General features: G+C 30.0%; 3 protein-coding genes across 3 annotated transcripts; 1 reads left to right on the top strand and 2 right to left on the bottom strand.

Moving 5' to 3' along the window:
* Nucleotides 1–2,522: 2,522 nt before the first annotated feature.
* LOC124943981 lies at nt 2,523–5,160 on the bottom strand. The gene is made up of 7 exons (XM_047484437.1): nt 5,098–5,160; nt 4,523–5,043; nt 4,339–4,459; nt 3,933–4,217; nt 3,751–3,852; nt 3,200–3,654; nt 2,523–2,776 (listed from the first exon to the last, which is right to left on the bottom strand). The coding sequence occupies exons 1-6, from the start codon at nt 5,158–5,160 to the stop codon at nt 3,205–3,207; spliced, it is 1,542 nt and encodes a 513-aa protein (XP_047340393.1). The 3' UTR covers nt 2,523–2,776; nt 3,200–3,204.
* On the bottom strand, nt 5,109–11,746 carry LOC124943970. The gene is made up of 6 exons (XM_047484424.1): nt 11,496–11,746; nt 8,860–11,125; nt 8,473–8,781; nt 8,332–8,407; nt 6,399–8,263; nt 5,109–5,173 (listed from the first exon to the last, which is right to left on the bottom strand). The coding sequence occupies exons 1-5, from the start codon at nt 11,581–11,583 to the stop codon at nt 7,529–7,531; spliced, it is 3,474 nt and encodes a 1,157-aa protein (XP_047340380.1). The 5' UTR covers nt 11,584–11,746; the 3' UTR covers nt 5,109–5,173; nt 6,399–7,528.
* A 4,624-nt stretch (nt 11,747–16,370) lies between these two features.
* LOC124936099 (GDSL esterase/lipase At1g29660-like) lies at nt 16,371–19,347 on the top strand. The gene is made up of 5 exons (XM_047476562.1): nt 16,371–16,665; nt 17,056–17,180; nt 17,256–17,501; nt 18,673–18,916; nt 19,022–19,347. Exons 1-5 carry the CDS (start codon nt 16,416–16,418, stop codon nt 19,237–19,239), a joined length of 1,083 nt encoding a protein of 360 aa, XP_047332518.1. The 5' UTR covers nt 16,371–16,415; the 3' UTR covers nt 19,240–19,347.
* The last annotated feature ends 7,197 nt before the right edge of the window (nt 19,348–26,544 follow it).

The raw sequence follows: 26,544 nt of genomic DNA, 5'->3' as shown, positions 1-26,544 counted from the left end.
AATTGGCCCACTAAATTGTCAACTCTTCTCTAATACTAGTAGTAATTGGCCGGGGTCCATATATATTGTACAAGTTTACTCATCTTCATTCCTATTCTCTCGTCCAAACTCAATTAGATCAAGCAAGAGTACTAAGTCTAACACAAGTTTTTTTTGCTTTTCATTTCAGCTAAATGTCACATCACTAGTCAAATGAGCAAAACAATTTAGAAAACATGTTTTTAAAAATAAAATATTAAAAGTTAAAAAAATGTGATAACATACCATATAACCTTCTAAGATCATTTAGACAATATATACTTAATATTGAAATTTAATTCTCTATGTACATATCCGTCAAAAGCAAGACAAAAAACAATTGTTCATCTCTTAGTGATAATATTAATATTATATTATATTATTTTTTTTTTATAAATTTAATTTTGTAGGATATTAACATAATATGATAAATTATGATAATATCAATATTATATTAGTTTCTTTATCAATTTAATCTAATTTCTATATATTAGACATAACATATGTAACTCAAAAACATTCATTCAATACAATCTTTCTTTTTATTCTTATATGGTATTAGAGCTCTCTCGGTGAGAGGTTTTGTTTTAAGTATTCCGCTGCCTCCATCAATGGTTATTTTAGCCATTGATGGAGGGCTCAAATAATACTTTATTTATTATTATTATTATATTTTAATAATATTTTTTTCTTTCAAATAATTCTGTTGATGGTCTTATTATTTCTTCGCCAATCACAATCTCTGAATTTTTGTTTTATTCCAGTAGTCAATGCCCATATTTTTATTGTTCTAAATCCAATTATATGTGCTTATTGACGTTATTTAGTCAACACACTATCATTCTTTTGTTAGGATATGTTTATTTTTAGGTGTTGTTTTCTATTCCCATGAGACTACCTTCTTCGCTAGTTTTTAATTTTAGTCAACACATTGTTATCCCGTTACTGGATGGATCTCGAGACTCACGAGTAACTTCGGAGTTTCTTTTCAGTTGTTGTTTCACCCAGCATTCAATGCCCATGGGATTTACTTTCTTTACTGGTTCTCTTCAGTCAACACTGTTATCATATAATTTGATGGATTTAAACACTCACGAGTTTCTGAAGTTTAAAAATACATCATCAACATTTCAACATCTCGATCGTCTTTAAACTCAAGTTGTTCAAGCGTTTTCCATCTTGAGTTTGAGGAGGGTGTTAGAATATAATATATCTGTAAGATATTATCACAATATGATAAATTGTGATAATATCAATATTATATTATATTATTATATTAATTTCCTTATACACAATATGATAAATTGTGATAATATCAATATTATATTATATTAATTAGTTTCCTTATAAGTTTAATATAATGTCTATATATTTTACAATAACTTATGTAACTCAAAAACATTCATTAAATACCCTTCAATACAATCTTTCTCTTATTCTTATATCATCTTTAAATAATCTTTCTCTTATTCTTATATCATCTTTAAATAATGTAGGGTTATCTCATGATATTCATGAGATGACTAATGTTTGGAATTATTATACAATTCCAAAATATTAATTAGGTAATTTCTAGCATTATTATTGGAGATAATCACTACAAAAAAACAGTTGATTTGCAACAGAGTCTCGGCAACTACTTTTGCATTAAAAACAGGATTTAGCATTTTGTTTTGCATTAACTGAATATTTCGCAACTAAATTTGCAATTACATAAAAACATTGCAAATCGCACGGTTGCAAACTTGCAATGATTCTTACAATAGTTTGTACAATAATACTTGCACTAAATAACGATTTAATGCAAAATATCCCTTAAGTTTGAAACTAAAACTAACCATGGTTAATATAAACATGCATTATATTTTGCAATATATTTCTTTTTAATAAATAAGCTATTTTACAATAAAAATTACAACATGAATAATTTGTAAATAATAAAAATACATTCAACATAAACTGCAATACCGTTTTTAAATTTTAGAATGCAATAGCTTTCGCAATAATTAGTATAAAGAATTTATAATGAAAATAGAACAATAAACTTCGCAATATCAAAATAAATTTGTAACTGCAATAGCTTTCGCAATACCTTGTATAAATAATATATAATGAAAATAAAACAATAAACTTTGCAATATAAAACTAAATTACTTAATGCAATAGTATTGGCAATTATTTAATTTTAGTCCAATAGTATTTACAATACATATACCCAATATAGCTATATATTATAGCATTTTCTTTTGCAATATACTAATTAATTAATCTGCAATACTTCTCGCAATGACACAAGTAACCAAGACTGCAATATCTTTATTCATAACTTTGTAATATTATTACCAATTACTTATACAACTTTATTTGCATTATTTGAAATATTTGATTTCCATATTTGAAATAATAAAATTTTAAAATTTGAATTAAATTTGCAAATTCTTTGCAACCATTTGTGCATTATTTCAATACCCAATAATACTAATATAATTGAAACCATTCAAATGAAAACCAAAATAAGCATCATTCATTACAAATTTGCAAAATACATTTGCAAATAAAATCCAAGGAATTCTAAGTTCAAAAACATCATAAACCATGTCCAGAAATTGAAAAAGTATTAATTAGGTTCAAAAACAACAAAAATCATGCCAAATATACTTCCATTATGTTAGACCCCATCCATTGTTCACCCCATCCATTGTTCACCCCATCCATTGGTCACCCCATCCATTGCCAAATATACTTCCAATAGACAAACCTGTGTACATTTAACAAAATAATTAACTAATTAGATTTTGTATCTAATTCATTATTGAATATATCAAATATAATAATTTTCTTACAACATTTGATGCCAATCCCACCCATGGTGCATTCTCCAATAGCATTAGACAAGAATCCAATTTTTTTATATTATACAAACTAAACAACTTCAAAGCCTAGATATTTTATAAATAAACATGTTCAAAATATTCAGGATTAAACATGATTTAACTAAATGTATATATTATTTTTCTCAACTATCTATTTATTTATCTAATTATAACTACCTATTAGCATAAATGATCAAACTAATAATACAACATACTTCATATATTCAGATTATAACTCCACTCAATAGCATTTATCTTGCATTTATAAATGAAGCATATAAACTAAATACAAGAATGAAATCACTAACCTTCTTTATAATCCCTCTGGAGTTGTAATGTTTTGGCTCGTTTGTTGACCCGATGCTTTCCATAATTTAATGAATTCGTCCATTTTTTCATTTAAAGACTTTACTTCATTTTGAAGATGAACTTTGTCCTGAACCAATTCAACTTGACTAGATTCTAACAGTTTAATTCTCTCTTGTTGTTGTGTATATTCTTCTTTATGAATTGCATTCTCTTTACCTTTCTCTGAATTTTGCATTTGTAAAGTACTTACCGTTTCTTTGAGGGTATTTACCTCCAAACTTAGTTGTTTATTGAACTGACCATTCTGAAATAGTTGTTTCCTACCCATGTATCCTATTCCAAATACACGACCACTCTTCGATTTCCCCGCTGCCTCCATCCACAGCTCCATATCTGATTGTTTCTCATTCATATCCATAGATTCCTGAGTTTGAGTTAGTTGAGTGAAAGAATTCTACATAAAAAAAAATATGGTGAGATGTGTATATAAATTAATCTCAACATTTAAAATTGACATACAAATTAGGTAGTTGAAGTTTTTAAGACATACCACAACATCTACTGCCCTTTTTCCACTCCATGTTCCATCTTTCTTTTTAAATGTCTTTTCAAATGTCTCATAAATGGTTGCGGGCCTTCCAAGTTCCTCGGTCTATTGTAAAATATAAATTCTGGTGTTAGTAATATTAGTTTCAACAAACTAAACACAACTAAAATAAATAAATGACTTACCAATCTTCTTTGGTGCTCAATAGCCGGGATAGAACCTCTACAGTATGTTGCACCACCGTCCTCTGTGTATTTCTTGCGATTTTCTTGTATCTTCGTGCACTTCTGTGAATACTTAGGTTCAACAAAATTTTTCTTCATCTCAGTCCAATCTTCTAAAGTAATGTGTGAGGGCTTCTTCAAAGATTTTTTGGCCCTAGTCATAAAATTTCTGATCTTTGCACTAGCCTTCTTTTTGAATAGTTTATTCACTTCCTCCTCTTTAGTAGGATCCCACTCAAATGACTCCTACAAACAAACATAGAAATTTAAACAAAGTTGTACAAGGTATAGACATAGACATCCCTTCTTTAGTAGGATCCTACTCAAATGACTGAAAATTAATTATAGTAAATATAATTAAACTTACTGTGAATTGTTCCCACCACATGATCTTAATATCTTCTGGAACTTGATTCCAGTTCACGTATGGCCCCCTCCAATAGCCTGTGATGATTCGATGTATGTTTTTCAGGATATCCGGGTAAAATCTGCAACCACGCAAACATTTAGAAATAAAGTCCTATATATATAACTTGAATTTATCAACTTACTTCTCTCCAACTATTTCAATGTATGTCTTTGTTGACTGGCTAAGATGTTGTAAGTCTCCTTCTTCCATTGAATCGCCATCATCATCTTCTTCTTCCCTTTCTTTATTAGATTGGTGTTGAGTTGATTCGGTATTTTCCAAGATAAAGGAACGTGTATTGACCAATTCTGTTGCGTTAGCTTCAACCTGGACAGCTTCAGAAGAGACAAATTCCAAATCATGTTGAAATGATGTTGAAACTTCTTTGGATGGACTAGGCCTTTTCTTTGGTAGATTTCTTTTGCTTTGAGTTGTTGAGGGTTTTGTGGCCAGTGGTGGTTTTGTGGTCGGTGGTGGTTTTTTGGCCGGTGGAGGTTTTTTGGCCGGTGATGGTTTTGTGGCTTGGGGTTGTCTGGGTGGTTGTCTAGATGGTTGTGTGTGTTGTTTTGGAGATATTACCATTTTGGAACGTTTTGCTATTGGAGCTTTCTTCTTTGCAGCCACTTTTGCTTTTTTATCCGCAATTTCATACATTTCTTCAGCCTTAAACCAACACAAATAACTATACTAATCAAGTAACAAATAACAAAATCATACCGGGTCTGATTCAATATTTTCATTATCGCTTAATTCTTGTCGTCTTTTAGCTTGTCTACCCATTTTGGTTGATAATCTGTTCAACAAATATGAATTATAAAATCAACACTAAGTATAGACTAAAGCATCAAAATTTTAAAACTATAAACAGAACATAGTAATGGAAACATACAATTTAAGGAAGTCAGGTAAATAAGGAAAAATGCAAGTAATTAAGGAAAAAGCAAGTAATTAAGGAAAAAATATACTTAAACACATGGTAATAAATAATTACTCAATTTAATATCTTGAGATAATATTTGAAAACATCTTTTTATATGCATACTAAGGAAAAAGGCAAGTAATTAAGGAAAAAATATACTTAAACACATGGTAATAAATAATTACTCAATTTAATATCTTGAGATAATATTTGAAAACATCTTTTTATATGCATACTAAGGAAAAAGGCAAGTAATTAAGGAAAATGAAAGTAATTAAGGAAAAAATATACTTAAACACATGGTAATAAATAATTACTCAATTTAATAACTTGAGATAATATTTGAAAACATCTTTTTATATGAAAGTATGCTATTTATTTATCTATATTGGACAAGATTTTAGTGAGAATCCAATGAACTAAGCCTGTAAGTATTACACATACGTATACCTGATAGTACCTACAACTGATAGTTGATGATCAATTATATAAACCACTCAATTGAATTAAGCACATACAAATGGTGAAGATTGTTGTGATAATAGACAGACATATAGATGACTATTGTGATGACTGTTAATAGACTTTTTCACCATAAAACAAACAAAGGCTCATCTATCCAGTCTCGACCAGGTATTGCTAAAAATTAATAGACTTAGATGAAAGCTGCATCATGACGTCAATTGATTTTGCTATAAAATTTCAATGGTCAGATGTGAACAAAACTTGAATAAGTCAAACGCTAAACTAAACTAATACTCAATGGTTAGATGTGAACAAATAAAAGCTTTAAACGTGATTAAGAAAATGATTCAGGCAAATGAAAATATGTTCTACAGAAAATCTACTGAACTGAGTCGTGTTTATACCTAGAACGACAAATGATTCAGGCAACCTGTTCTAAAGAAGATGATTCAGGCAAATGATTCAGGCAATCTATTTTAAAGAAGACGATTCAGGCAATCTGTTCTAAAGAAGATGATTCAGGTAAATGAAAATTTGTTCTAAAGAAAATCTACTGAACTGAGTCGTGTTTATACCTAGAACGGCAAATGATTCAGGCAATCTGTTCTAAAGAAGATTATTTGAATGTTTATACCTAGAATGGCGGCGAGGAACTTCAATCGGAACCGAACTGAGTCGTGCTTCACCGTTGCTGTGAAGTATCAGTCAAGTTTTGCGGCGTTTGAATAGGGCTTCGTAACTTCAATGGAGGAAACATTCACCTCATCGTCTGCGATTTCAAATGTATCCTTCCGTGATTTTGTAGACGATGAAGAAAAATCAAACTGAAAACAGAGCTAGAAATGGTGGACGGTAGAAGGCTTAGGAAGATTCGTAGGGTTTAGGAAGAAAAGGGGAGAGAGAAAATATTTGGGGGAAATGAATGACTTTTCAGTTCCCTGGTTCTTTTCTTTGGTTTTTGGCGCAAAATGAATTTTCACGCGGGCACATGAAATTTTTACAAGTTAATTAAACTGCAACTATTTATGCAATAAATATTAATAGTGCAATATAATTTTGGACTGAAGGATATGCAACTATTTATGCAATATATTAATTGAAAATATATTGTAATGAATATTGCAGATCCAATGGCATTTTCAGTAATTAAATTTTTTGCTCTCGGGTAGATTTAAGCAAATTTGTGCTGCAATGATTTACGCATTAAACAAGAATGACCGCTATATTGCAATAATCTTCGCAATGTACTAACTGAAAAGATATTGCACTAAATATTGCATATTCAATGGCATTTTTAGTAATTATTTTTTTGCTCTCGGGTAGATTTAAGCAAATTTGCGCTGCAACGATTTACGCATTGAACAAGAATGACCGCTATATTGCAATAATCTTCGCAATGTACTAACTGAAAAGATATTGTATTGAATATTGCAAATCCAATGGCATTTTTAGTAATTAATTTTTTTGCTCTCGGGTAGATTTAAGCAAATTTGTGCTGCAACGATTTACGCATTAAACAAGAATGACCGCTATATTGCAATAATCTTCGCAATGTACTAACTAAAAAGATATTGCACTGAATATTGCAGATCCAATGATATTCAAATAATCCAGCATACATTCAAATAATCCAGCATATATTCAATATACCATACATATTATGTTAAACAACAACATTAAAATATGCAAGTACATAAGTATTAGTTTTGAAACAACAACATTAAAATATGTAAGTACATCAACATTAGTTTTCAAACAACAACATTAAAATATGTCATCTCCTGATTGTTCTTCGTCTCCTCTATCTTCAACTTCTCCATTTGTACTTATATCTGAATCACTTTCTCGATCTTCACTTCCCTCTGCACCACTTCCATGTAATCCAGTTTCCTCTAATCCATCTAACTCACCATTTAAAACATTTGGATCACTCAAATCATTGACATCATACAAGGGAATATTTAGGGGAATATACAATTCTATGGTAGGATACTCATTTTGATACACCACTTCATTTGTCCATATGTCCTCTATCTTTGCTCTTGCTTTTGTTTTACAAACAGCCATCCATGATGAATTACGATCATTCGTTGGGGTTGGATAGTTCGAATAGTACACTTGTATAGCTTGTTGAGCAAGAACAAATGGATCGTATTTAGTATATGTACGATTCATGTTCACCTCAATCAGTCTATATGTGTCATTAACTCTAGTACCTCTAATATGATCAAACCATAAACATTTGAATAGAACTACATGTAAGCATGGACCAGGATATTCTAATTCAATAATCTCCTCCAAAAGCCCATAATAATCAGAATCATTTGCATGAACGCAAATACCACTATTCATGGTTGATTTATTAGATCCGTAATCACCAGCCCTCCACACATAACCATTAATGAAGTATGTTGAATATCTAGTTGTTGGAGTCTTGGGACCAAATGATATGAAATAAGATAGTTCTTTATCAATAACCCCCCTTTGATCTTGTAAAACCTTCAAATAGAATTATAATAATCTTTAGATACATGTAAATCTATTAATTAAAATTTTTAGATTATCACCTTTGACCGAAACCATGATGAGAATTGACAATCTATTTCTTCAAGATCGACTCCAACATTCATGGTGCAAAAAGTTCTACAATAATAAAATCGAAGTTAACAATTGTTAAATAAGTTACCATATTCATGTTTGTTGATTACCTATAATATGAATCCACCTCCGGACAATTTAGTAGGACATACGTGTGAGCCACTAATGTTTCTTTGCTAGTTAGAAATCTCTTTGAACCACCACTTCCACGTCCTAAGTAATTGAAAATTGAAATTGGTTGTTCATTTATGTTCACTGACCCTTCGGTGTTCCTCGGAGGTTGTCTTTGTTTGCAATTTACATTCGATTCAAAATAATATGAAGCAAATGTTGATATTTCTTCAAGAATATAGGCATTGCATATGGATGCTTCAATCCTAGCTTTATTTTTCACCTTATTCTTCACACTCTTCAAAAACCTAAATACAAAAAGAGTACAAATAATACAAAATATAATTATTTTGAAGAAATGTAATACAAAATAATTACGTACATACCTCTCGAAGGGATACATCCATCTGTATTGTACAGGACCTCCTATTTTGGCTTCATATGGTAAGTGTATTAGTAGATGTTCCATTGAATCAAAAAAGGAAGGCGGGAAAATCTTCTCCAAGTTGCATAAAATTATAGGAATTTGAGATTGTAAGTTATCCACTTTGTCTAAGCTCAGACTTGAACAATTAAGGTCATGCATGAAATTACTTAAATCAGTCAAGACTCCCCAAACAAATTGAGGTAATAATCGTTTGAATGCAATTGGCAATAACCTTTCCAAAAACACATGACAATCATGACTTTTGAATCCAATCAACCTAGATTCGGTTGTATCAACGCATCTTGACAAATTGGACGCATAACCATCTGGGAATTTCAAAGTCTTGAGCCATTTGCAAATTATGATATTTTCTGCCTTCGTCAAGGTATAAGAAGCCTTCTTAGGCTTATGAGACATTGTATCAGGATCAAGATGTAGCTCTGGACGATTACACACAACAAACATATCCTTCCTCGCATTAATATTATCCTTCGTCTTACCCTTCACATTCATAACCGTGTTTATAATATTTTCAAACACATTCTTTTCAATATGCATAAAATCCAAGTTATGTCGAATGAGAAGTTTTTTCCAATACGGAAGCTCCCAGAATATACTTCTCTTAGTCCACTTGTGATAATCGCCAAATCCATGAGGGTAATCATGGGGAGTTTCACTTGCAAGCTTATAATGTGAAATTTCCGACCATATTTCATTGCCATCTTTTATAGGGGGGTGAAGAGTTGTTTCCACGCGGTCTTTTGTAAAATGTTGTGTGTCATTTCTATAAGGATGCTCCGGCGACAAAAATTGTCTATGACAATCAAAATAACAAGCCTTTCGCCCATATTTTAATCGAAAAGATTTTGATTTTTTCATACATATTGGACAACCATCAATTCCATGAGTGCTCCAGCCTGACAACATTCCGTAAGCAGGAAAATCACTAATAGTCCACAACAACATTGCTTTCATGTTAAATGTTTCACCCCGGGAGACATTATAGGTAGGAACACCGACATTCCACAACATTTGTAACTCCTCTATCAACGGTTGAAGAAAAATATCAATATTTCTTTGTGGACTTTTCGGCCCGGGAATAATTAGTGAAATTAACATATACGGTGACTTCATACACATGCCTGGTGGAAGATTATAAGGTGTTAGAATTACTGGCCAGCATGAATATACTTTTCCAAACTGGCCGAAAGGAGCGAATCCATCAGAACAAAGGCCGAGTCGAATATTTCGATGCTCAAGTGCAAATATTGGATAATGATGATCAAACCACTTCCAAGCCTCTCCATCAGAAGGATGACACATCATCCCAGGTTTGTTAACATGACGACCATGCCATGTCATGTGAGCGGCTGTAACATTTGATGCGTATAACCTCTGCAATCTGGGAGCAAGAGGTAAGTAAAAAAGTTGTTTATGGGGCTTCGGTTTAACAACGTCTTCTTTATATCGGGAAAGATTACAAAACCTGCATGATTGTTTATCAATATCTTCACCCCAATAAAGCATGCAATTATCTTTACATACATCGATTCTTATCACGGGCAAACCCAAATCTTCAACCAATTTCTTCATGCTATAAAAACTATCTGGCATACAATTATTTTTGGGTAACAATGATCTAATGTAGTCCAGATTTTGATTTACAGCACGATCAGACAAATTGTTCTCAGATTTCATATTTAGTTGTTTTACCGTTGCTGATAGTTTACTCTCGCTTTCATGACCAGGCCATATGGGTTGATGTGCTGCATTCAATGCTTTCCAGAACCTTTCAGATAAAATATGTGGTGTAGTGAAATTGGTAGTACCTTCATCTCCCACATCTGGTTGGGAACTTGATGCCATGTCATATATCATTGACTCATAAGCATTTGATCTTTCATTGTTACCGAGCGAAGGTCGTGTACGTTGATAGTTGTATACTTGTGAGTTTTGAAGAGGTTCCCCATTAGCAGCCCATGTGTAATAGTTGTCCATGAATCCATGCCTCATCAAATGTTGATGGCACATATCAGACGTTATGAACTTTTGAATTCGACATTTTCGACAAGGACACCTTATTTTTTCACTATCCATATAACCTAGTTGAGTTGTGGCAAATGAAATGAACTCATCCAAACCTTTCAAATAATCTTCCATGCATTCAGGTTTTTTATTGTACATCCATATTCGATCAAACCTCATTTTATATTTATAGATATAATCTGCAATATATACATGTTGTCATATATACAAAAGTTATTGAAGACTTACATATTGTTCATCAAAGTATAAAAATCTCATAAAAATGTTATAAAAGATTGAGATGTATATGAAAATAAGAATCATGTCTACTTATATATAATATAAAGAATAAAATAACATTAATTTACCTTGGTGTATTATGAACTATATGAATGAACTTGATATTATTGATCAAAGGATGAAGATCATATATACAAAAGTTATTGAAGACTTACATGTTGGTCATTAAATGATGAAGATCCCATAAAAATGTTATAAAGGATTGAGATGTAGATACAAATAAGAATAATATCTACTTATATGTAATAGAAAGTATAAAATAATATTTACCTTGGTGTATTATGAACTTGATATTGTTGATCAAAGGATGAAGATCATCTAAGAATATGGATAGAAGAAAGAGAAATACATCATACATGTATGAGATTATAGACAAAATGTAGAAGATAAAGTAATTAAAGAAAAAAACTAGACAAGTACATGGGTAGTTGGTGGTAGATTGAAATAATAAATATTATGGATATTGCAAATGTTAGGGCTATTTAACTAGAAACATCGGATAATGCAAACACTATTGTATTCAAAAACAGGGGATTTATGTTGATATTGCAAAAATTACAGCAATTGAACTAGGATATAGAATAATGCAAAGATTATTGTAATAAAAAACAGGGGATTTATATTGATATTGCAAAAATTACACCAATTGAACTAGGATAATAGAATAATGCAAAGATCATTGTATACACAAATTAAGAATTTCTACCCGAGAGTTAAAAAATATTTAACATAAAACCCAATAGAACGCAATAGGTTGTGCAACAATTAATTATTTAGATATTGCAAACATTACAGCAATTTGAACTATGATTGCAAATATTGAAGTAATGTGGCGATCAACTTAGATTTATGCAAATTTTATTAATCTGCAATATTATTCGCAATATTTATACGTAGAATATTTCTAAAAAAATGCAAATGTTATAAATAATCATAAGTATAAACATTTCAAAATTTATTTAACTAAAAAACATAAACAATCATAACCATAATAAACATAAATAATCATAATCATAAACAAAATAACCATAATTAATATATGTTAACCAGACCAAAAATATAAAAAGATACTAATGAAAAGCTGTTCGGAAATATTGTTCAAAAGATTCTTAAATACATAAAGAAAAAAAACAATAAAACTGTTATACAATACTGCAATGTTATTGGCGATAGGTTAATAAATAAGTATTGCAGGTATAATTGCGAATAAAATATTTATATTGTAATAAGTTAATTAAATGTAATAGTTATGGCTGAAATCTTACGAATATTTGGATTGAAATATTCAAAACTATTATATATAATTGCAATTTTGTTTGCAATCCTTGATTGTAATCTCATTGCAGTATTTGTGACAAATAGATTATTTATTTAATTTAACGCAATAATTATTGTTGATATCTTACGAATATTTCGATTCATATTTTGAAAACTATTATATAAAATTGTAATTTCCTTTGCAATACTTCTTTATAATCTCATTGCAGTGCTTCTTGCGAATAGATTACTAATTTATTTAATGTAATAGTTATTGCTGATATCTTACGAATATTTCGATTCATATTTTGAAAACTATTATATAAAATTGCAATTTTCTTTGTAGTAATTAATTTTATGCTAATTGCGGTACTTGTTGCGAAAATATTTTTTATTGTAATTAATGCAATATCTATTACAAGTATTATTATCAAAACTAGCATAGTTATTTTATAACTTATTTTACAACAACGATAACATTATTTATATAAATTTATTACAATAATTAATGGAAATAAATTAGGTTGCTAAAATAATTGTAAATATTTAGCTCCGAATATTTACTGATATTATTAGCAATATTCTTTGATTTCTTTATTACAAAATTTGTTGCAACAATATTTTTTTATAAATTTAGAAAATCTATTATATTTTTCTATTACTAGTGATATATTTTGCAATAAATATTTTCTAGATTTTAATTTCCGTAAAAATACATTTAAGTTGAAAATATTGTTGGAAATTTTGCAATGTTTCATATATTTATTATAATTTGTATTGCAGTTTTAAAAAATTTGCATTAAAAAATAAAATATTGCACTCATACGTTGCATTTTCACTGTTTTTTTTTGTAGTGAATTGGAATATTTGGATTGAAATAAATAAAAATACCAATGAGTCATTGTCCTCATGACACATTTGATTAATATAATTTAATTTTAATTACTTTGATAGAAATATATAAGACGTTTGGACTGTTTCAGTGGACGACTTGATTAAAAATAACTACATTTTAGATAAGTTTGTATTCACTCTTTTGTTTTATTTAACTCATTAGAATACTACACCATCTTACTACATTACAAAAAGTTCGAGGTTTTCTAGCATTTTAAAAAGTTGGAGGTTTTCTAGTTAAAATGTATTACGATCAAAATTGACCATAAAAAAATTACTAATTAAAAGATACATATTGAACACCAAAATGACCAACATATATGAATTGCCTAACAACCTAAAATATATGTATTGCCTAACATACTCCAACCAACATAACATATTACGATACACCTAATATATGACCTAACGATATTGCATGTCATACTCGATAATTGCCTAACATATCAATATACAGTGTATCATACTCAATACATGCCTAATAATATTGCTTAGCATTATTGCCTAATTTAAAATGCTACTAAGAAAAAGATTAAGATCGGAGAAAAAAAATACTAAATATAAAGTTTAATTTATAGACGACATTGTTGATATCTCACTCTTTGTGAATTAGGAAAGTTGTGGGGTTAGGGCTATTTATCATCAAAGAAATACCTTAGGTAAACAACTATTACACAAAAAAATTACCTTAGGGTTTGGTGAGAATCAATGCTCCATTACTCTTTCTCCCATGTACCCTGCAACGAAAAATGGAAGGAAGGGAAGAAGGAACATGGAGAAGGGAGTTGCACTGCTTTATGGTATTTTTCTTAAATATCTTAAAACAATTGTACTTTTAATTTTTTTGTTGTTGTTTATGGAGTTTCTATTTGTTCCGATTATGTCAAGTTCATAAATATTGTTTTTTCTATTAAAAAAACATATTATTTGATAACTTTTAACTTTATTTGAAGGATAATTAGATATATATGTTCATAAAACGAAGAGTTCGATGCTGAGTAACCAATTTTCGAGTATAGATAGTATGAACACTACTTACTCGATCAAAAGATTGTCACAAAGAAAAAAAAATGAATAAATACAACTCCTTAAACTCATACTTTACACGTTAATTTTATATTTTAGTTTGAAATAAATATTCAATTTAAAATGAAATGAAATTTCATGCATATTGATATTTCAATTTCAGGTGTTGGGTAAAATTAGATTAAATAAGTTGTGATATAATTGTATGTCTTAGTTGTATTTTGATTTCGATTCCTTTCTTTACAACAACGAAGTTTGAGAGGAGAATAAATTTAAGATCAAAATAAATAAATAAATAATATAACTGGTCAACAATAGTTGATAAGTATTAATTTGGCCACGTACATCCATTTTGAAAATTCTTGAATCTTCATCCTCACTATGAATTATTTATTATTTATTTTTTAAATGATCGGGTTATATTCAACGTTATATTGTATAATCCTATTGAGAAAAATCATATATAGGTGATTAATTTATTTTAGTTAGGTGACTTCATCAGTTTTGGTTTTTATGTTAATTAACCCTTTTTAGTTTTTACTACAATTAATGAAAATAATTAGGTCATATATATGTTAAACCATTCAAGCTAATACCTTCTTTCTATCAACACTAATCTTTTTATTTACTTAAGGATTAGTAAGATCTTTGTAAAATCACATTACAGTTCAACAGTCGTCATAGACACGATTTTGTCAGATTTTGTCAGCTATTAATAATAGTCTATACAAGTAAAAAACAATTCAAAAATTCAATTGTTATGTCTTGAAAATTTAATAAAATTCTACTCATTTGATATGGTTTTTCTTATGAATATTTATGAAAAAACTAAATTATCTAATCATATATTTTTTTTTTAACGATCAAATTATTAAAATATCTTTACTTTATTTTTATAAAACTTAAATACAAAAAAGACATTATATTTATACAAATAATTAAAAAAAATATCAAATTCTATATTTTTCATCCAATAATATTTTTAATAAAACCCACTAAAAACTTTCTAGTAACCAACATCATACAAACTTTAAGAATTATTCTACACTCAATAATTCATCAAATTATGTTGAGTAGATCAATATTGTTTTCAAAGTTACACAAGTTTCAAATATAATATATTTTTTGTTCAAACATCAAACCATCAATATAATGTCTCTAGACATTTTTAGGCATACAAAATCTGATATAATATGGAGAACAACAAAGTACAAAGTCTTTAATTCCAACCAAATCTAGCCAATTCAGACACCTCCTCCAAACTCTAGTGTCAAAATCTTCAAGAAGAGTTTTACCCAAAAAAAACTAAGAAAAATGAATTCAATCCATCATTATGTTGATCCAATTGTCCAAGTACCCTTGAATTTTTAAGGCTTGGATTTGACTGTCAAAAAAAGAAAAAATTACAAACAATATGCCTACCCAAATAATCAAATTAAAAGTTTTTCATAATTATATTTAGAGGAGCGATAAGAAGAGGGAATTTGAGGGAGAGAATGAGGGAGAGAATGATGTGTCACTACATCACTCGTTGGAAAAGAGAGAAAAATTTTGTTATTTTTTGGACTAATCAAATTGCTCCACATCATTCCCTCCCTCAAATTCCTTCTCCCAATCATTCTCCTTATATCTATATATAAATTATTTAGACATGCAACAAGAATATATGTATGTGGCTATGGGACTTTGGCTTCCAATTATAAAATAATATTATTATTGATTTGTTAAGATACAAACATAATTGTTTTTCATTCTTTCATGTCTTTATTAATATTCTCCACTAGCAACAATATTCAACTTTGCAATTATAATTCAATTTGACTTTCTTGTATTTTTATTTTTTATTTTTTTTTAAAAAGAGTTTCTTGCATTTGTTAATATGCTTTTCACTAGTTTTCTATTACATGATTTTATGTGTATAAATATATGATTGATGTTTCTAACTAAACCATTGGTCTCTCTCTTTGTGCCTTGTTATTTTCACTTAATTATCCAGCAATTAATTTAAGGGAAATGGGTTTTAAAACTAAGATTATGATATCGGTATCAGGGACATTAATGTTATTGGCAAAACTGATGATTGAGGTCAATAGCGAGCCACAAGTGCCGTGTTATTTTGTTTTCGGGGACTCGTTAGTTGATAATGGCAATAACAACAATCTCACGACTAGTGCCAAAGTGAACTACCCTCCTTATGGCGTCGATTTCCCTCAAGGACCCACGGGAAGATTTTGCAACGGACCTAATTTTGCCGACATCATTGGTTAGTATTCTTTGTTCTAGGATTTCTTTTGTTTAATTAGAGTTTATGTTGTTCATTTTTGAACTCTATTGGAAATACTTTTTAATTGTTAAATCATATTTGAAAAGAGAACTTATAAGTGAGATAAGAAACATATGACATATTCTTGATAAATTCCTAGTAAAAAAAATCCAAATTTTAGGTCAACTTATGTATAAAAATAACATTTTATTGCATTTGAATCAATTACAAAAAATATCGTCATGTTTTTAATTGGATTATTAATTTTACTATAATCATTCATAAGAAAATTCAATCTGTTCAATCAAATAATCCGCGACAGCCAATATATCTCGCGGTAATAAAAATGTAATTATGATAACTCCTAAATTATGTATTTTCTCCATGCAGGTCAATTACTAGGATTTGACCAATACATCCCACCATTCACCAACACAACAGGCTACGACATTCTTTTAGGTGTTAACTATGGGTCGGGAGGAGGTGGGATTCTTGACGAATCTGGAAAACAACTAGTAAGAACGAGGAATGATTTGTGTTTTTCAATAAATAATATCCATTGATGAAATTAATCCCATGAATTTATACAGGGTGAGAGATTCAGTATGAATGCACAATTAAAAAACCATGGATTAACAAAGTTACGGATTATTTCAATTATGAAAAGTGAAATGGCTGCCCGAAATTACTTGAGTAAGTGTATATACACGGTTGGTATGGGCAGCAACGATTACATTAACAACTACTTGCAACCTGCTTATTATTCATCAAGCAAAATGTACACACCTGACCAGTTTGCTGACCGTCTTATTAACCAATATACTTTACAATTACTGGTAAGAATATGCACAATTAAAGTAATTATAACTTTGATTATTTAATAACACTTGCAAATTTTGATCAATTTGGGATTCTTTGCACATAAAATGTTAACTGTTTTATAAAGTCAACATTTTTTTATCGTCCACTAATGAGAAAGTCAAGTTTTATGTGGAGTAAACAAAATTATTCACACCTCAAAACATGACAAAAATTGTCATAATTTAAACAAGCATCAAAATCATTCAACACCCAAAACAATAAATCATAAATAAAATAAAATCTAAGGTTATCAATATAAACTTAGAAACCATTAGTCTTGTCTAGTCTTGTCTTGCTTCATGAGCTTCTTGCTTGGCTATGCAACTTCCATATATTTCTCTATTTTTTTTGTTAGAATTTGTTTGTTTCTTAGACTTTCATTTTTTCACAAAACCCTTCTTGATATGAAATTATTATTATTCTATAGAAAAAAATATGTGTGAAATTATCATTCTATAGTACTAATAAAAACAATATTTTAGGATGTGTTTTGTAAAATTGTAATTAGAATTTAGAGTTTTAATTTTAATTTCGATGTTTGTTAAATCATTTAAAATTAAGATCTAGTTCAAATCAATGTGATTTTGTAAGTTTGCAATTCTAATTTTTTAAAGCAAAATATCTTATTAACTTTTATTATTATTTACAAAACACGGGTTAAGGTATTTTTGTTTGAATTTAGAAAGTTAATGCATTCAACGATATTATTTCTTATCTGAATGAGAAGCAAACCCTAAACAAACTTATTGACACTTAGAGCTACATAGTGAGTTTTGTCGAACCGTTATTTTAATAATATAGATAATATTTATTCAAGATATTTTTATTAAAAGTTTTCAAATATTGAACCTAGAATTGAATTTTAATTTAATAACAATTCTTATTAGAACTAGAATTAAAATTCTAATACAAATTTCAATTTGATTAGTCTAAAAGCATCCTTACAAATTTTGTAGAGGAATTCTAGTCTTCGTAACCCTCCTCAAAAAACTATTTGGAGAAAATTTGTTTTCAAGTGCACTCACAATTTAATGTTTCCTTTGCATTAATTTAATTTTTTTCCAGCTAGAAAAACCTCATATAGTAAATTTTAAGATCTTAATTTTACATGTCTTACATATGCCTATTTGTTTTGTGAAAGAACAGAGTCTATACATTTTAGGAGCAAGGAAGGTGGCAGTATTTGGGCCAGGGCTCGTAGGGTGCACCCCAGCTGAGATAGCAGTTTATGGTGCAAATGCTTCTGGTTGTGTGGATTTTATCAACAATGATGTGCAACTCTTCAATGATCGCCTTCAACCTCTCGTCAATTATCTTAATCGTCATCTTATTGACGCCAAGTATACTTATATTAATATCGCTCAAATCTCTTCCAGTTCTTCTTCTGGTGGTAATATTTTCTTACGACTGGATCTCATGATTCTTGTTTTCATTTGTAGGACTAATTAAAATGTTTGTTTATCAGCCGGTTGATTTTTTGTTTTGGTTTTTATAGGTGTGAATCCGATTAATATTCCGTGTTGTAGCGTTAACAACATTGGATTGTGTGTTCCTAACTCTGTTCCATGTCCTTTAAGGAATGAGTTTACCTTCTTTGATGCCTTTCATCCCACAACTATCGCGAATTCGTACATTGGAAGCAGATGTTATAATGCAATAAATTCTAGTGATGCTCAGCCATATGATATTTCCACTTTAGCTGGCCTAAAATAAAACATGTACTATATACATGTCTCTAAAATAAAACATGTCATTTACTTTATTGTAAAAGAAATTGCCACGGGCTCTAATCAATAAAGGACACAAGTTAACTTTGTTTAAGGGAATCTTTCTATATAGTGCCTTTTGAATTATTATTATTTATTTTTACAGAAAGAAACACTCATTAAAATAATTTTATTGTTACTTTTTTGTCAAATAAATTTTTAAAATGAAATTACTCGAAATAAATAAAGAAATCTCAAGCTATCTAATCATGAGTATATTAGGACATGTTCTATTTTGTATAAACCAAGATTTAAAAAAAAACATGCCAATATCTCATACCAACCAACAACATGATGTTCTACTTTTAACTTTTGCAAACGTTATTGAAACCCAGGAATCCCTCGTAGCTTAGCACGTGTTTGGTGGACACGTGGCAATACGGACACTAGGAATGACTCAAAGCTCGATGATTTCAACCTTAATTTGCGTGTCAGATATAATTTTAAAATAAAAATTATTTTAAAAAGATTTTGATAACACCCAACCTTTTTTAAAATTAATTATGTAAAAATTATTAATTTTATTCAAATTTTAATAATTTAGGGATTTGTTGTAATCAAATGACGATTTGATTTGAAATTCAGTTTAAATTAATTAAACATGACTAATTTAAGAAAATATTATTCATTTGAAGACAATGTCGCCAATTGATTTTAAAAAAAATTAATAAAAATGTGTACATGTACAAACATATTTTGCACTAGAGTTTCGTTTCTGGTTCGAAATTTGGTGATACTCGGGAAAGATTTTTCGCGCTTCATTCTCTGTACTCGTCCGAAAACGGTCTCTACTTATAAAGTTGGTTTTTGAAAATCGGTTATATCACATTTTAATTTTAACCAATTATTTTTCTAGTTCTAGTCATGCTTCTTGTTTTTAGCGTTATTTAAAATATTGAAACACCAATATTTAAATGATGGTACCTGTTGCGGATGATAACTATAGTGGAAATATCTAAAAAATATTAGTCATTTTTAAAGACATTAGGGTTTAGAAATAAACACCTTGAAATATTTTTGTGGAAATATACCAAAATATTTAAAATGCATCTTCTAGTTTTCGTGTTTTTTAGAAAATTGTTTAGGGGGTTCAAAATTATAAAAATAATTTTGAGTTTTGAAAAGTGGAACCAAACAAGCCTTAGGATTGGAGTCCTAAGGTTCGGGTCTGATTTTATCGGTCGGGGTCAAAAGACCCTTGGTTTAGACTTGGGATCTCTCGGTCTACGTACCGGAGGCTCTTGGTCGAGGTGCAAGAACTCTCGGTCCTTAGTTAATCTTACCAATCTAGATGTAAAAATCTATCGGTCCTGGACTGGCTTGGGTCTAGGCTTTCTCGATTGAAATGTATAAACCTCTCGGTCCGAGGCTAGGCCTAGGCTAAGTCCCTCGGTCCTTAGTTTTTGGAGTCTCGGTCCCGAGTCTAGGATTCGCGGTCCTAGGAGTCTTGGTCCCAAGTCAGACCTCTCGGTCCTAAGTGAAAATCCTTGGTCGGATTTCTCGGTCCTAGCTCAAGAACATGGGTTCTAGACCTCGGTCCTATCTTAAGAACACTAGTCCTAAGTCTTGGTCCTGACTTATTTTTACCGGTCATTGGTCTCGGTCTAGACCGAGAATTCTCTCTTGAATCTCTCGGTCATAGGCTCACAAACCTCGGTCCTCAAGAACACAAGGATCTAGTTTTTAAATTACATTTTTTAGCTCTGATTCTTTGATCTAAGAGCTTGGGTAGCTTCACAAATCTCTCAGAAACATGTTGATCCTCATCTCAAGGTATGATTCAACCTAGATGACGATCATTTTGTTCAAAATATATTGTGATCACAATTTAGGTTTTTGATTTAAGCTTCCTTATAACACATACACTTGATTAATACCAAAACAAGAACACCGCCTGCTTGTTTGAACCAATTCAAGAAATCAAATTTTCAATTTTTTAAGAAAATTTTGATTTTGATCAAACATGATCTGGATGGATCAAACATGATCCAAATAGTTGCCCAACATCATTACAATCATATTGGGAAGATTTTTGAGTTGTGATTCAATCGAATTAACGAAAGAAAATCAAACCCGTTTTTTTAATTTTGAAAATTCAAATTTCGGGGTTTTGTTATTTAAATTTATTGATCGATTTTATCCTATACAGATAGTTCATAAATCATTTAGAGATGAATTTTCAATAATAAAATCACATAAACAGCAAACCTAGAAGCTTTTCTAATATGAATTAGAAGTTCATTGGAACTTTACCAAAGATTTGAGAATACTCCTTGATCCTAAGGGAAGGCTTCTAGATACACATATCCAAGCTTGATGACCTTAAAACGAAGTTTTGAAAAATCCGATGCTTTTAAGCTTTAAAGTTGGATTTCGATTTTTTTTGTTTGGGACTTTTGTGTTGGTAGGTTGGCTTTGAAATGAAGGGGATATTTATATTGTCTGAAGGTCGGTTGAAGCTTTAAGTGCCTTGAATTAATCAAGCCATTAATGACTTTTGACTGTTCTTGGCATGTAGTCGTCGGAATAAGCCGTGATAAGGCCTATTCTTGTATGGAGAATGATCACCATCGTAGGGTGATCCTTCTTGTTTTTGAATTAGTCTAAACCATCAACAATTTACTGAGTTCCAAAAATCCAAAATCAATTGGTGTTCTTCATGTTTATGTACTCGGCGATCGCGATGAAGATGAAGATTAAAGCCAAAAAGACGTCACTTGGATGCACGTTTGGGCGTTTTCGGCTAACAGGGTTGACATCCCGTTAGTTGATCTGGTTCTCCTAGGCGCATGCTTCCTTCCGCTACAACGGGCTACGCGGAGCGCCCTGGCGTGTTGGATTGGAATCGAGCGTCCATTTAATGGACGCGGCTCCTACTGCACCGAATTCTTCTATTTTTGGTTACTCACGATTATAGATTTTGTTTTTATGTAAAACCTTAAAGGTTTGTTTGAAATTAAATTTTTTTTCACCCTTTTAGTTTTAATTTTGATCTTTTTAAATATATAAAATATTAAAATAAATTTGGAAAATATTTTACCAATTTATTTTATTTTTGTATATATTTTTAGGATTTAAATAAATAATTCTCTTTAGATGAAATGGATACAAAAATCCATAAAATATTTATTCACTATTATGTTTGAAAGGATAATACGCATTTCATTGTTCAATTTAATCGCAAAAATCATAATTAAATGGTGAAATTCATAGAGAAATAGGTAAGTACAAGTTTTGATGTAATATAATAACTTAAAATTAAGTAAGAAGATCACCAACATTTGTGATCACACAACATAAAACATCTCATAACCACAAGAAACATCACTCGTCAATACGTACAAAGAACTTAAAAGACAGGTGAGAAAGGAGACTCAATGACGACTTCCCTATTGATTAGTCTTCCCGACCTTTCAAAACGTAAATAACATTTAATGAAGTTTCCAAGACATGTTATTTGTACTTTTTAATGCATTTTAATCGTTCAATAATGCATTTTTTTATGAGGCATTCAGATTAAGCCTCGTGACCACGAATTACACATAATCATGCTGAAAATTCTTGATTTTCAGCTTCAAAGTACGTGGGTATGTTTTTTCTTTACGAGTCCTAGGCTCAGTGACTAAGTTTTTATCAAGTTTATACCATATTTCTTGCATAGTTGGCTTATTAATCACAGTCAACACTAAAATAAAATGTATTTGTGACGAAAATTTAGTGACGCTTGTGAGCTGTAATAATTTTTCGACGGTATTACCCACATATTGTGAGACAAAATTAATAAATGTCAAAAATATAATAAAAGAACTAAAAAATGTAGAAACAAAATTTAAAAAATTTAGTGAGATTTATATTCATTTCTATTATAGAAATTAAAAACATGTTACCAATTCAAAAAAAATTCCGATAATTTTACTCACAAAATTTGAGACTAAATTTATAAACTTTAAAAAAAATTAATGAAACAAAATAATTAAGGAAATTTAGTTACATTTTTTTCATCGCTACTGTAGAAAGTAAATATATGTTACAAAATCCTCATAAATTTTCCAACATAATTTTTTATGTATTTTTCGACGAATTTTGATTTGTTATAAATGGTTATTTTGGAGTTTTTGACAAATTTTTCGAAAATAATTTCCGTAGGAAGTTGCATCACAAACCTATTACCATATGTCAATTACCTCCAATATTCTCATAACGGGAAAACTAAATCAAATCTTTAGAGTTCGATGTGACCCGTCCACATTAACCATACAGTTTGACGACAGATTAGGAGTAGATCATCGAGCGTACGATGAAGAACATTAGGAGATAGGACAATATGATGCGTGGGTAGTGATAAGTGCCTACTTCAAGGAGAAATGTTTAACTAGACAACAATTATACTCCTTCGACAAGTTCATTCAAAACATGTTGCAATAAATCGTCGACGAGTCCTCCATCATCGAGATCATACTCGAATCCTAAAACAATTCTATTTATGATCGCCAATCGGACTTCCTTGAGTTACTTACGTGTTGTTACGATCCATATATACAACTTCATATTCATGCCTTGATAATTTGTGCGTAGTTTCACTACAAGTAATTTCTAAGTTGTATGTTGGTTGAGACAATTTACCGAATCACGTTCGGTCAAAGGTACCTAAGTAAACCGTTGATGACGGAGTCTAATGGTGAAACAACATTTTTATTTCCAAGGGCTGTAAGATTTAAGAAATTTGACTTACTCGTCCCCATTATGTACATTTCTTTTTAATAAGAAGCAAATCAATTACATTATTTTATCTTTTTAGTTATTATAAATTGATTAAAAAAATTCTTAAACACATATTGTCTATTAATGTGGATATTTTTATTTTAATCTTCTTTCTACATATCTTTCTATATTCTTATCTTTTATTTAGTCCTTATAATATCGAGGAGCAGCTATTGTATCATAGCTCAGAAAAGGATTTAAATGAGCTTAGAGAATGTCCATATGAAAGGTGGATATTTCATTATAAACGGAAGTGATAATGTTTTGATAGCTCAGGAAAAGATGAGTACGAATCTGTTACGATCTTAGTGTGCACCTTGGCAAGATTTCAGTTTTTTTTTTTATATATTCTGTTTTTCAAACTGAATTATGTTATTTTTTAGTAAATGTTGTAACTGAATATTGTGGAGGTAAATCAGCACTTATATAAAAGTTGATCTCTCTTCCCCAAGGCCATCTATGAATGAATATATGAAATTCCTTGTGAAAATTCTTCACCCCTATTAACAGTATTATTTTCTCATCCTTGATTTTCTTTTCCCCTCATCTCAAAAATTCTTTATTACAAAAGTCTTTCGCTGCATATGAAACAATTCTCAACGACCCACTAACTGGTTGTTTGAGGAGAATGAAAAGCTTTGGGTGGAAGTGAGAGAAATAGCGTCTATAGTGGAGGAAATCAAATGGAAGGGTGTGGAAAGGGATGTGCAAATAGAGGAACATAAAAAACAAATTGCATTCCTAATGATTTAGTTTCAACCCTTAGCTAGTTAGTACATTGTAGTTATTTTTTGAACATTTGTAAACGTTTTGGTTTGGCTGATAATAGGATTTGGTTTAAACTTTTGGAATTATAATGATATTTTTGTTTATTAATGGTATTGTATATGTTTTGGTTTGGCTGAACAGATTTTGTTTAAACTTTTGGAATCATGATGATATTTTGTTTATGAATGGTATTGTATATGTTTATGAATGGCATTGTATATGTTTTGGTTTGGCTGAACAAATTTTGGTTATTTGAGCCATTTTCAGGGACACTACCGAGATAATAGATAATCTCTCAAAATTTACTCTTGGGACAATACCGAAAGTTTTTCAAATAACTTTCGGTATTTACCTAATGAGAAAAACCGAAAGTTATTTGAAAACCTTCGGCATTGTCGCAAAAGAAAATTCCAAGAGATTATCTATTATCTCTTTTTTTTTACGAGGAAAAAACTGAAAGTTATTTGAAAAACTTTCAGTATTTTCCTCATATGAAAAACTGAGAGACTATCTATTATATCTCGAAATTTTCTCTTGGAACAATACCGAAAGTTTTTCAAATAACTTTCAACTTTTCTCCTTAGTGTCTATACCGAAAGATTTACGAAATATCTCGGTAAACACCCAAATAGATTTCTCGAAAGTTGCTAAACTGATGAATGCTAAGAGTTCCCTAAACTTTCGATATTAGTGTTATATCTACATATATATAGGTCAATTATCGAGAGATTGTACTCTCAGTAATGACCTTTTTTTTACTTGTGTTGATTTAGTATAAAATGTTTTGAACGAATCGGAAACTTATTAAACATGTCAAAAATATACTAAACGAGGCTAAATGAGTCAAATATTTATTAAACTAGCTAAAAATATGTTAAAGGAGTCAAAAATGTTAAAACGGCTTAAAACATGTTAAACAAAACCAAACAAGTCAAATATTTGTTAAACAAATTAAAAACGTGTTAAATGAGCCAACAACGTGTTAAATTTTTCAAAGTTGTGTTAAATGACTTATAACGAATCAAATAATTGTTTTTTTTGGAAAATAAATCAAATAATTGTTAACGATTAAAAATGTGTCAATCGAGACAAAAATATGTTAAACGGATTACAAATGTATTAAATGAGTCAAATACATGCTAAACAGGATAACAAATAAAAAATAAAAAAAATTAGTTTGGATTATCCAATCCACATCCGACCTAACCCATATTAGTGAATAATATAGGTTGAATTATGTGTTGAGTAAATTTAATTTGGGTTGAATATGGGTTTTGGTAATATGAGTTAGATTTACCCATTTGCTCACCCTTAGATGCAAGACGAAGTTTCCAAAATATGATTAATCCTAACATACCTTTGGTTTAAAATTCACAACTTGATCCATAGGGCCGTCAAAAATGAATTTCTACCCACGGTTGGAAAGCTGAGACACGACCCGATCAAATGCACCGGTCTCAGGCTATCTTTCGATGTTTAAGGTGGTCTACACGTCCACACATGTCGATGCAAGTGCAGTAGTTTAATTCCTAAAGAAAACTGAAGTTAAGTGCCACTTAAAAAATGCATATCTTTTTATTTACTCAACCATTCTGGTCAAATGAGCTACCGTTTCTTTGATTTCAGCTTTCTACTGATTCCAAATCTTTTTATTTACTCAACCATTCTGGTCAAATGAGCTACCGTTTCTTTGATTTCAGCTTTCTACTGATTCCAAATGGCG

The sequence above is a fragment of the Impatiens glandulifera genome, chromosome 1 (genome assembly GCF_907164915.1).
Source record: "Impatiens glandulifera chromosome 1, dImpGla2.1, whole genome shotgun sequence".
In the NCBI taxonomy this organism is placed as follows: Eukaryota; Viridiplantae; Streptophyta; class Magnoliopsida; order Ericales; family Balsaminaceae; genus Impatiens; species Impatiens glandulifera.
This window is presented reverse-complemented; position numbering and strand designations above follow the sequence as displayed.